A 12,594-nucleotide genomic window follows, 5' to 3' on the forward strand; every position below is an offset into this window, starting at 1 on the left:
AGTCTATCAATACATTTGAGAGGAAAATCACAACACATTAAATAGGTAAATTTGATTACTCCAAAGCTTGTGTGGTTGAATCTAATGAAGAACAACAATGTAGCATAAATGCATTCTGTAAATATATTGAATATTTTATTTTGCCAAAAATAATTTTAAAGTCATTACATGAGAACAGAAATGATATTTGCAATAATGTGTGACACAACATCAGGTGCACAAAAGACAGAGTTGTTTGTTTTTAGGATTAACATATCTTAGCTGTTCTCTATCTAGCATCTGATTGCAGTTCGTCTTGTTGAGTTAGCTCAATGCTACATTTAAAAAAACAATTTAGCAAAGACTGTATGTAATTAATTAAGACCTATTAATATATACTTGAATAATCTTCGTATTCTACAAAACATATTTCTATTCCACTTTTAAAAATCACTGTAACAGGCTAATTTTCATCTTATCACAAACTCTATATATACCTCATCAGCAACCACCAGCACCTGGCTGCCAAATAGTAGACCAGGGCAGGGGTGTTCTCTGCATTGGTGTCCCAGCTGAGCCAATGAGCTGCATTCCCCAGCTGCTCTGTGAACACTGCTCACATGGAGTGAGGGGAGGGCCCAGCTAAGGAAGCCAGCTGGCAAACATCCTGTCAAGGGGCAGCTTTCCTTTTTCTTCTGCCTTTAATTAAGAGATGGCAAGAAGCCCATCACCAGACCAGAGCAGAGGAGTCCAATGACCTCTATTAGAGCAGGGCAACAGTGGGTAGATGTGCCAGCTGGCAAGTGTGTGTGCCCTAGAAGGCTGTGCCACCTGTGGCTGGCCAAAAGCCATCCAATAAAAGATTGGTGTCACTCTGAAGGTTTCAAATGAGCTCTGGAAATCTACCAAAATCCCCACCTCAACATGGAATAAAGGCTCATTATCCCTTTTCCTTCTGGAAGTGTTAGAATAATCTTTATGTATATATTAGAATGTTTAATGACTTGAGTTGATAAAAGTTAAGGGAATTAATAACATTAACAAAAGGAATTTATAACTCCTACCAAATACTACATGCATTGTCACTTTTAAAAGTGTACAAAGGCAAATTATTAGTATATTTTACCCTAATCATATAGAAACCATTTTCCCCAAGTTAAATCTTTTTCTTTTTTTAAATATGTGTTTATGTATGCAGCTGTGAATGCTGATGTGTATACATATATACCCAGGTTCCCATCTGCACTTGTGAACATGTGTTTGAAGACCAGAGGGCAATCTTTCAGTGGCATCCTCAGAAATGCCTTCTATCTACATTGAGGCAATCTCTCATTGACTTCAAATTCAAAATTAGTTAAGAAAGATTGCTGACCAGAAAGCTCCAGAGAGCCTGCTGGGTCAGCCTCCAGAGCACTGGAATTACAAGCATGAATCAGCACACGTGGAATTTTTACATGGATTCTGGTTATCAAAAGCAGGCCTTCAAACATTTCAGCAAGTACTTTTACAACTGGGATTTCCCCAGCCTTCAGATTACTTTTCTTACTTTCAGTTATAAAGATAATAAAACATATTATTATACCATTAAATGCAAACTATGAAGGAATAAATCATATTGAAACTCTGATAACTGGAAAAGAAATTCTCCTTTCAAGAAAATCTTCCAGAACACGGATAGCATTCAGCAGGAATAGCAACAGAAAGCAAAAGACACATTTGATATCTGTCTCTAACAGAAGCAGCAGCCTAAAGAATGAAAGAGGCAGACATCCTTGCTCATACTGAATCATGTACATAAGCTGGAACCTGGTAGATAAAGCCAAGGTTGCTAACCAGGGAGGCATGGATGGGGCTTTTGGGAGTAAAAACACAAATACTGTTAATTGGTCTACATCATTGATTGAATAGAAGAAAAACAAAGTAGACACCAACACACATCAAATGTTTAGTCTTAGTGCTGATGAACCATATTTCCACTAAGTTAATGACTTATAATCGTTTACATAATTTTTGGTGGAAAGATGTAAACAATAGTTTCCATTACATATTTTAATACGTTAAAATCCATTTTAATTACACTAATGATTAGAATGTTTATAGCCAAATCTTGTTTGTGTTTCCTTATATAAATGTTTAATTCTATAGAACTTTATACTGTGTAGAGTAGTAAAAATTACAAAAGCAAGTAGAAAAATGTATTCTTAATTTATAAATTATTATACATAGAATGTGTTCATATTGTAGATGTCTGGAAGTCAAATGCAGCTTCTGATTACTAGAACCAGAGAACTGGGAATCATTGAGGCCACTACATTCTATCACATTAGCCCCAATTTCTGACAGGAAATACTGTCATCCATGCTGCAAAATTCTTCTCTAAGGTTATCTCTTAGCGCATTTTGATGCATTAAAAACTGCATTTTTGGTGTGGGTAACACAGCACCAGGAAGGACAGTGGGAGAGGAGAACAATAAGAAGAAATTCTAATGGGACATGAATGAAGTTGACCTGATGAAATCAATTTGATTATACTCTATGGTAACTCAGCAAATTACACAACAACAGCAAAAATAATACAGATTTTAAAAAAAATCCCCCAAACAAAACAGTGTCACCATTGATGTTCTGTATGATCCAATAGTTACAGGCAACACTGTCATTAATAGTAATTGCCAGTATGATAGTCCATTAACAAGATCAAAGAATCATCACTGCAGGCGTTCAAAGTCTAGATATAAGATATAGGCAGCTCTCACTACATCATATTCCTTATATTGTGTTATCCTTAACTATGATCCACAAAGTTAATTGTAGAATTAACTATCGAAAGGAGTCATTTTCAAATCCCGAAAAGCTACGAAAATTATCATCGACCCCATTTTCTTAGACTCTTCTATTTTTGTATGCACAAAGAATCTTAGATTTCTAAGTAATTCTCATTATCTAATCAGAGCATTTCTCGTGGAGATGAAAAGGTCCATCCTCCTTTTCCAATGCTCTGTGTTGAGGAGGATTTTAAGGAACACAATTTTTTCCCATCCCATTTTTTCTTCCCTAAAAGGGAAACGATGCCCCTGCGAGTTTCTGAGCATCTATTGAGAGCAGCTCCCTCATTCCACTCCACTGCGTCTCCCTTCTGTGCCCCTGCAATGTTCTCCAACCAGCGGAGAGCCAGAACATTTGAGTCAAGGTCTCCACTTCACCTATTGGTACTGACTTGGGCATCCATCTAACTTCTTTTTTCTCTTTTTTTCTTCATTATTATTATTAAGAATTTTTTTTATTCATTTTATATACAAACCATAGATCCCCCCTCCTCCTCTTTCCAGCCTCCTTGCCCTGCCCCCAGCCCACCCCCCATTCCCACCTCCTCCAAGGCAAGGCCTCCTTTGGGGAGTCAGAAGAGCCTGGTACACTCACTTGAGGCAGGTCCAAGCCCCTCCTCCCTGCAATATCTAACTTCTTAAAATCTTTATTAGAACTCAGATTATTCTAAAGGTATGCTATTTATGTCGAAGCTACACAAAAATCACACTGTCAGAGGATAGGGAGGTAGAATGATAGATAGATGATCACTCCAGCATTTCAATCACATATGCCAACATAATAGAGATTATAAACTTAATCTGAGTTTCTAACAATTTGATTCCATTTTTTTTTTTTATTCAAGACAAGGCTTCTCTGTGTAACAGCCCTAGCTGTCCTAGAACTTGCTTTGTAGACCAGGCTGGCCTCGAACTCACAGAGACCTGCCTGCCTCTGCCTCCCAAGTGCTGGTGTTAAAGGCATGCGCCACCTCGTCCAGCCTTGATTCTATTTTCCATAGCTTTGATTATAGAGTCAAAAGAAAGTAAGAGGATGTTTACCTCCTCTAGATAACAACTGTATGTAAATGTAGATACAAACTTAAGACATAAGTTATTCAGAGAAACATGAGAAATCTTGAAAACGAAGAATGTAAGGAATGTATTTCTACTATTTTTGCCTCAAATTTCAAACATAGAGATTTAGACAGTTATTATGGATGTGTGTGTGTGTGTGTGTGTGTGTGTGTGTGTGTGTGTGTGTGAGACTTCCAATACTTTAACTCAGCTGTTACTGTGATAGCTATCAGACATAAGTAAACATAGTTTTCCTTGTGTGGTATTGCACTCACTAGTGAAAATCAATGTAGGCTGAATATTCACTACACTTTTCAAAATCTTGTATGATCTGTCTTTTATTTACATGTTTTCATTGTGTTTGTGTGTGTGTGCACACGCTGAGCATGTGTACACATGTGGATGAATGTGCACACGTGTGCATGCATGTGAATGTACATATACATGAGACTCCAGAGGCCAGAGCTTGATGTAGAGAAACATCCTGATCTCCCATCCACTTTATTCAATGTGGTAGTCTCTCAGTCATATTCAGAGCTCACCACGTCATTCGTGACACTGGCCAGCTTTCTCTGGAGACCCCCCTACTCTGCTTTCTGAAGCAGAAATTGCAGGAAGGTCATCATGTCCACTTGACATTTATATGGGTTTTACGAATCCAAACTCAGTTCCTCATGCTTGAAGTGAAAAGTTTTTTAACCACCACATGGTTTCAATAGCTCCCAAAGTGAAATCAGTTAAGCTGACTATATGTCCTTATCCATGTGCAGCCCCCACAGAATGTGACAAGAGGGCTCAGTGAAGGCATCTGCCCCCCCACAAGCACAACTGAATAATAGACTTCTATTGCTTTACATGTGAGAGTACAATCTCCTCTTGTGCAAATCTACAACTGAAGTTGTTAAAGTGGAAAGAAAAAAGAAAAAGAGAGTTTTATTTTCTTAGTCCCACCTTTTCAAAGTACTTGATTTCATACTCCAGGATGATTCCGTTGGGGCGATCTGGCTCTTGCCAAGACAAAGAGATACTGTTCTTTGCAATCTTTCCCCTTTTCACGTTAGTGACTGGTGAGGGAGCTGTAAGATAACACAAATAAATAATAATGTGGTTAAGAGAGAAATTGCAACTTGCCCTGTGTAATGACTGCATGTTATGATATAACTATTATTACATTTGCATTTATCCCAGAAAATTTTATTTTCTCTATGGATGTGGTTAAAGAATATTAGTACTTAAGCTACATAAAATTAGCTACCCATCCTGAGAACCATTTATTAATACTGTAGCTATCTACGGTCTTCATGTTCTCCTCTGAAGCACACACATAATTTTAATCTATACTTTTATACAATATAGATTCCTGGCGATTATACATATTTTTTTTTTATAAAAGGCATTTAATGAAATTCAGTACTCTTTCATATGCCATGTTTCCAAAATGTACATTCTCTATCCTTGATCCCTCTACTGTAATCAGTGTGTTATTTGCTAGATAATTATGTTTTCAAATATTATTGCCCCTTATTATATGATATAATATGATATGTTATGTTATGTTATATTATATTATATATTAAAAGTAAATTCATATATAAGACATATTAATAGTTTATATAAAACAATTTATTAAATATTATTTAACAGAATTTTTTAAAAAAAGAAAGATTGAATTTCACTTTTTCCAATTATTTCATGACAAATCTCTCATGGTGGTATTCATTGATATCTACTAGAATACTTATTAGATGATTATTTTTAGTAAAATGCAAAAAAAATGTATACTCCTTCAGATACATCTAGATACTTGAGTTTATAAACATCTGGAATTTTAGACAAAGTCCATAATTATCATGGGCTGAGATATTTTTCAGACTCTTTGGAGATGATAAATAAGGAGTTGATATTGATTCCATAAGATGATACTGCCCGTTGAGGTCATAGCTATGCTATGTATATTATATAATATTTGTGCACAACTAAACCACCTAATGAAATATGTCACGATAAATCCTCATTAAGCAACAACCAATGTACTTAGAAAAACCACAGACAAATATTTCTATCTTAAAAATCATGGCTAAGTTACTTACAATACCTAACATAATTTAAATGCTATGCTCATATTTGTTAGATGGTGGTTATTTAGAAAACCACAGGATAAAGTCCACATGTGTTCAGTTTATACGTGATTTTCCCTCAGATATTTCCAACACACAGACTGAAAGTGGTTGAATATGCATATGAAGAACACATTTATGTGTGAAAATGTATATGGATGGAAGGACAGATTAGTGCAAAGTGGTTTTTTATGTGAATGATGTCAGCTATAAAGAATTGTGTATAATCAGAGACACAAGCTGACCAGAAACCTGTGAAGTTAAATGTGTGTGGATGTGTACATAGTTATAAACAAGTACATGTATGTCCATATGTTAAATAGAATTGTGTATATGGTATCATATACAATATATTACATATTTTCATTTGATTTCTTCACTGTCCAACACTACTTTAAATTTAAATGTCCAATTTTCAGCAATTTTTTGAAATTGTAGCAACACTAGATGCACTTTGAAAAACAGATCATGGAGATAATATTTTAAACTTCATTATATTAGACTCCATGGATGGTAGTGTGGACACATTTGGACAAGAGTTGGCTATTTTAAAAGATAAATAAGGCTATACGTTTCCTATTAAAGCATCCCAGCGCCTTTCTAGGGCTTGCCTCAAGAGAAAGAGCCCAGATGTTCTTTCTGAGCCTATGATTCTTTAGGGTCTTACCACTCGGTGTTGTGCTTTACCAGCTCAAAGACTGGCCTCTCCTTTCTTCTGGTCTATGCCTAACAGTCACTCTATTGGCAGCTGTTCATTCAGAAATATTATTTCTTTCTTTCTCTCTCTCTCACACACATACACTCACAAACACACAGACACCCCCCCACACACACATACAGAAACACATGTACACATACACAGACCCCCTACACACACACACACACACACACACACACACACACACACACACATATACAGAGACCTCCCCCCACACACATTGCTGACACATTCATGGACACATCCTTCTGTGGTGCTATTTTATTTGTGCTAAAAGGTGGTGATATTTTATTTGTATATTAATAAATAAAATTTGCTGGAGATCAGAGGAAATAGCAAGACATTTTAAGTATACACAAAAGTCAGGCAGTGGTAGCACACGCCCTTAATCTGATCACTTGACAGGCAGGGTCTCTGTTCAGGGCCACACTAGAGAAAAGAGCCAAGCATGGTGACACACATTTTTAATCCAAGTATCAAACATAGAGACCTAGAGGTCTGTACAGACAGGCAGTGACAAGGAAGTGAGGTAGCTGGGCTAAGAGCCAATGAGAGGGCAGAACAGCAAGGCAATAAAAGTCTGGGTAGACAGGAAGTCATGCCATTTTGGAAGTTGCAGAGCTGGTGAGGTAAGATTGGTTGGTGGCTCTCACTATTTCCCTGTTCTCTAAGGCTTTTACCCCTATATTTGGATCTGTATTTTTTTTATGGTTTTAATAAGACCATTTTAGAAATTTGGCTACATCCTTCTCCTTCCTGAGGTTTCCCAGAGGCTTTAATGTGTTATAGCTCTCTGATAGTTACCAGAGCTCAACAACGCTCCCCTTATCAGCCCTGGTACTCCTTCTGTGTTCCTTTATCATGATAAGTCTCACACTACTCTACAGACATGGTGCATTTATATTCTTCTGGTTACTCCAAATAGGATGTAAATTTGAAAAGACAGTGATACTGTGTGTTTGTACATTTCTGGATCACTTGAAGCTGGAACAGAGTGTATAATTAAAACAGGGGCCAATGAGTATGTATACAGGGAATGACTGCTGGAAGTATGTCTTAACATTTTTTTGTTGTTGTTAATTTTGACCAATGATGAAAATTCAATAGTGAATGGTTTTCAAAAAGAAGAATGCCTTAATTTTGTCTTAATATTTATTTAATTTATACTTTATAAATATATAAATAATATAATTAAATTTATATATAATATAATTTATTTATAATTGTTTATATAACAGAGACTGATAAACGTAAGAGATCAGTGTATAAGCTACTTCTGTTTTATATAGTAATGATGGAGTGATGGTCTTGGTACATTAATGTTTATATTTAATTCTTTGATTGTCAGAGCTAGTGATATTTAGGTACAAAGAATTTCTTCTCTCACCTTTGTCTTGCTTTGTCTCTATTTTTCCTTTAATAAGACTTGTTTCATTTTTAATTGTGTGGGTTTGAGAGTTTGAGCGTGTGTGTTGCCATGACCGTGGGAGTTCACATACAGACTCCAGAGTCAATGGATTCCCTGGAGCAAGACTTACAGGTGGTTGTAAGCTGCTTGATATGAGTGCTGGCAATCCAACTCTGCTCATCTGGAAGAGCAGGAACGGCTCCTAAACTCTGATACATCTCTCCAGAATTTGTTTTACTTCCTTATACATGCCAGGCTTACAGGATTGTATGGAGTATGTCAGAGCCATATTGTAACTATATGCAACAGTATTTTCCATTTGCCTCCTTCTGTCCAAACTATGACTGACTGACAGTTCTAAGCAACATTCTTAAGAAAGTGCAAATTGCCTATGAGTTTGTTGGAGGGAAGAATTATATGCAGCATTTATACACCAAGGGATATATGCAGCATTTTTGACAAAGAATTGAGAAGACTAAGGAACACACAAGAGTAAGCCATACACCCACAACCCACTGTGGTGTTTGTAGAAAAATAGAAATACATTGAAGTAGTAACAAAGGATTAAGAAACAATTTTTTTCTCAAATATATTTTTCAAGACTGATAGCCTTGTGGATTATCTCATTTTCTCATATCCACTGTATATTTGTTAAATTGCACATTAGAAAGAAATGAAGGCATAAATTAAAGTTTAAAACTCCTCATTTAGATTAAAACAAATATTACTTAGAATTGATACATTTCTTATAGATGTCGGCTTTTATTAAATAAGTTGATACTATTGCCAACTATCTCTTCACTGATTTTAATAAGGTAGAATAATTCGGTTTATTTAGTGTTTTTCTTTATCAGTTCTGATATTTGCTTACCGTATGGAAATTTAATAAACAATGACTGACTAAATGGATAGATAAATGAATGGTAAATGCAGCATTTATTGTATAATATTCGGTATTGAGTTTGTCTTAAATACTTATATTAGTGTAATGTTATTTAAAGATCTGTGATATTATTGAAAATGTAATTAGCATATTTATAAAATAATAAACTACTTCAAGGTGAAGTTAGGAAGTAAATAACAGCCCAAATACTAACAGCAAAACTGGAATATTTTTTATGTATGTACATCCATTGAAGTTAACCATAAGCTTTCTAGCTTTCAAAGAATGTTTGATTTATAAACATCATGATTGAAATTCAATTTTCTTAGAGGTTATAAGAGAGAGGGAGCTCCAATAAGATAAAGAGAGAGAGGTCACTATAATAGGAAAAGGGGAAATCATAGACAAATGAAGCCTCAGGGAACCATATGTATGATATATATGTAAAAAAATATATACATATATAAAATGCACACATATATTCTATAATACATATATATCTTACAGGAATCATATATATATCTTGATCATATATATCTTAAAGGAATCATATATATATATATATAGATCATATATATCTTAAAGGAATCGTGTATATATTAACACACACACACACACACACACACACACACACACACACACACACATGTTACTAGGGCTAACATGCTCCCCATGAGAACCATACACTAAAAAAACCCAAGTATCAGGTGAGAGAATGCTCCTTATAAATAGTTGATCAGAATAAATCAAATGATTCTCAAAAAAATAGGGATTACCAATGTGGCCCTTGGTTGTCTCTCAGAGGTTGAAAGTGGCACTAGTTGCTAAAGACATCACTTAGGACACATCATATGATTTGTTCTGAATGTGAGCTAAAAGTCTTTTTCCTGTGATCTAACTTATGTAATTCCAGAACATATATTACAGGCTGCCAAGGGAGGAGAGCAATAAACATTCCTACCATGGTGCAACGCCTATGAAGCATGCAAATAATCAGCGTGGCTAGCTATGCATAAAGGTGCAAAGGCTGACACTCACATGTTGGTAGCAAATTGCTGTCTAATTGGATTTAAGGCCTACTTAATTGGAGGGAAATCAAGCTTGATACTGGAAATCCAGCCAGCTTCCTAGGGTTTGTACTGTCATGGACCTTTGTAGGGAAAAAAAAATCTACTACTTCCACTTTTCTAGACTAGCATAACTCCTTACTACATTAAATCTTAAAACTATACCCACAGATTAGTGTATTGAACAACCTTCATCAACAAAGTCTCTCTTTTTTTTAACTTTTCAGAATATAGCGTAATTACATGTCTCCCTTCAGTTTCCTTCCTCCAAAACCTCCCGTATACCCCTCCTTTCTCTCTTTCAAATTCATGATTTTTGAATTTATTGTTATTAAATTCCTGTATGTTTATGTGAATACTTAATATTCAAAAGCACAACTTGCTCAATGCACAATGATATTTGCATGCATATTAACTGGCTATTTGGTACTGGGTAGCCAATTGGTGTGCTCCTCCTGGGAAAGACTATTTTTCTGGCTCTTAATATTCCCTAGTTTCCCGTAGTTCCTTGTGTGCGGTTGAAGCCCCAGAGCTATAGGCGACTATTAAGCGCTGAAGTAGGAGTATTAGCTTTTCCCAGGGATTACCCCCCACCTCCCTTATTTGTTGTTCAGTGCAGAGACGTCGGCCTTGATACCACATACACACAGACAATAAAAAAAGGACTCACCAAGGAGGTTTTATGTATATGTATATATTCAAACACATATATACAAATACTTACATATACATATATATGCAACAACAATAATAAAAGAAAAAGAAGCTATCAACTTGAGGGGATGAGCATGGAACAGTTTGGAGGAAGGAGACATAATGAGGCTTGAGGGAGGGATAGGAGGGTAGAAATGATGCAATTCTGTTACAATAAAAACATATTTAGAAATGTTCTTCAAAATCTGCAAAATTGAATACAAAGAAAACTACTGAGCTCAAAATATTTCTAGAATATTTTTTTGTTACAAGAGTTAATTATGCGTTATCTGGGTATGGATGATGGTTGCAGGGGAGTTGTCCATGTTTGTGGCCATAAAGGTGATGACATTCTGTGAGTGACAATTGCCCTTCATTACTACGAAGTATTTCACTGTTATCAAGAGCATGAAAATAACTGTTACCAGATCTGACAGTATCTCAGGGCTTGTTCATTTTATTCTCTTTTTCAGTCCCTTACCAATACTCCTTTCCCATCTGCTGATGTCCTCTATTGACTTAATCTTTTATTAAATAACGCTAACACCAAACAAAAGTTATTACACGGAGCATTTCTCCTTTGAAAATATTGATGAAGGCATGGACAGATGGCTCAGTGGTTAAGAGTATTTGTAGCTCTTGCAGAGGACCCAGCTTAGGTTCACAGCTGCAAAATGGTAGCACACAGCCATCTGTAACTCTGGTTTGAGTAGATCTGACATCTTCTTCTGGCCTCAGTAGACACAGGAACATATGTGGATCACATGTATAACAGCTGGCAAACATTCACAAACACAAAATAAAAATAAATACAGCCTAGGGGTTGGGTTTCAAAGTCAGCAAACTGCAAAAATTGTTGCTGAGTGATGTCTAATCATAACCTATAAATAGTCCTGTATAAGATAAGGAAAATCTAAAGCACTAAAGAAAGAAGTGAGAATGCGAAGATCACAAAAAAAAGTTCTAACTACACAGAGGTGCAACTTTTAGTTGTGTGTGAAAAATGTTTCAAAATGTGTATCATGGGTCTACATGGGAGCTGACCTACATGTATCAGATAAGATGTCAAAAACTGAGCTCTCAGGGTACAGACTATTCTTGTTTGTTAAATATTGATCCACAGCCAAGCACCAGACCGAGCTTCAGGAGTCCGGTCGAAGAGAGAGAGAATAGGGACTCCATGAGCAAGGGCACCAAGATCATGATGGGGAAACCTACAGAGACAACCAAACCAAACTAGTGGAAACTCATAAAATTTAGACCAATAGCTGTAGAGCTTCCATGGGATTGGATTAGGCCCTCTGTATAAGCAAGACAGTTTTTGACACAGTGCCCTATCTAGTATCCTTCATTATCATCCATTTTCATGTTCTAGGTCCTTCTCAACTCAAATTTTCAATATTCTTTGTTTTTATAATTATACCTTTGGAAGACACACTGATAATGGTTTTTTTTTTTTTTTTTTAGATTATCCCTCAATTAGGATTAGTTAATACTTTGGGTATACATTTTAAGGGATTATGTTAGCAGAAAGCCAGAGATATAACTTTCATTTTATTAAAGTCTACCAAGACTAAATATAATCAGAATAATATCACAGTTGGGTTAATTTTGTCCAATGGTTGAAATAATATTTAGTGAATTTCTCCACTGAGTGGTTACCTTACTATCAGATTTCTATACTGTACCTTTTATGGGCAGCCCACTGTTAAGTAGTTGAAATTTATAAGCCGCCCCTATAAGGATAGACCATCCAATTAATTACTGAGAATTTTCACTATGATAAAATGTATCATTCTTTATATTGCTATTATTTATTAAGTTATTTGTTTGTTTACATAAGTATGT

The 12,594-nt window shown here is 35.6% G+C and overlaps 1 protein-coding gene across 7 annotated transcripts in view; it reads right to left on the reverse strand.

The window, feature by feature from the left end:
- Epha5 (EPH receptor A5) overlaps positions 1–12,594 on the reverse strand; it is a 353,466-nt gene that overhangs the window by 97,475 nt on the left and 243,397 nt on the right. For all 7 annotated transcript variants that reach the window (XM_028893691.2, XM_028893555.2, XM_028893477.2 and 4 more), the window contains one exon: positions 4,812–4,936. In XM_028893691.2, coding sequence (XP_028749524.1) covers positions 4,812–4,936 — 125 coding nt within the window. The remainder of the gene's footprint in view (positions 1–4,811; positions 4,937–12,594) is intronic.

The sequence above is a fragment of the Peromyscus leucopus genome, chromosome 10, assembly GCF_004664715.2.
Source record: "Peromyscus leucopus breed LL Stock chromosome 10, UCI_PerLeu_2.1, whole genome shotgun sequence".
Classification (NCBI taxonomy): Eukaryota; Metazoa; Chordata; class Mammalia; order Rodentia; family Cricetidae; genus Peromyscus; species Peromyscus leucopus.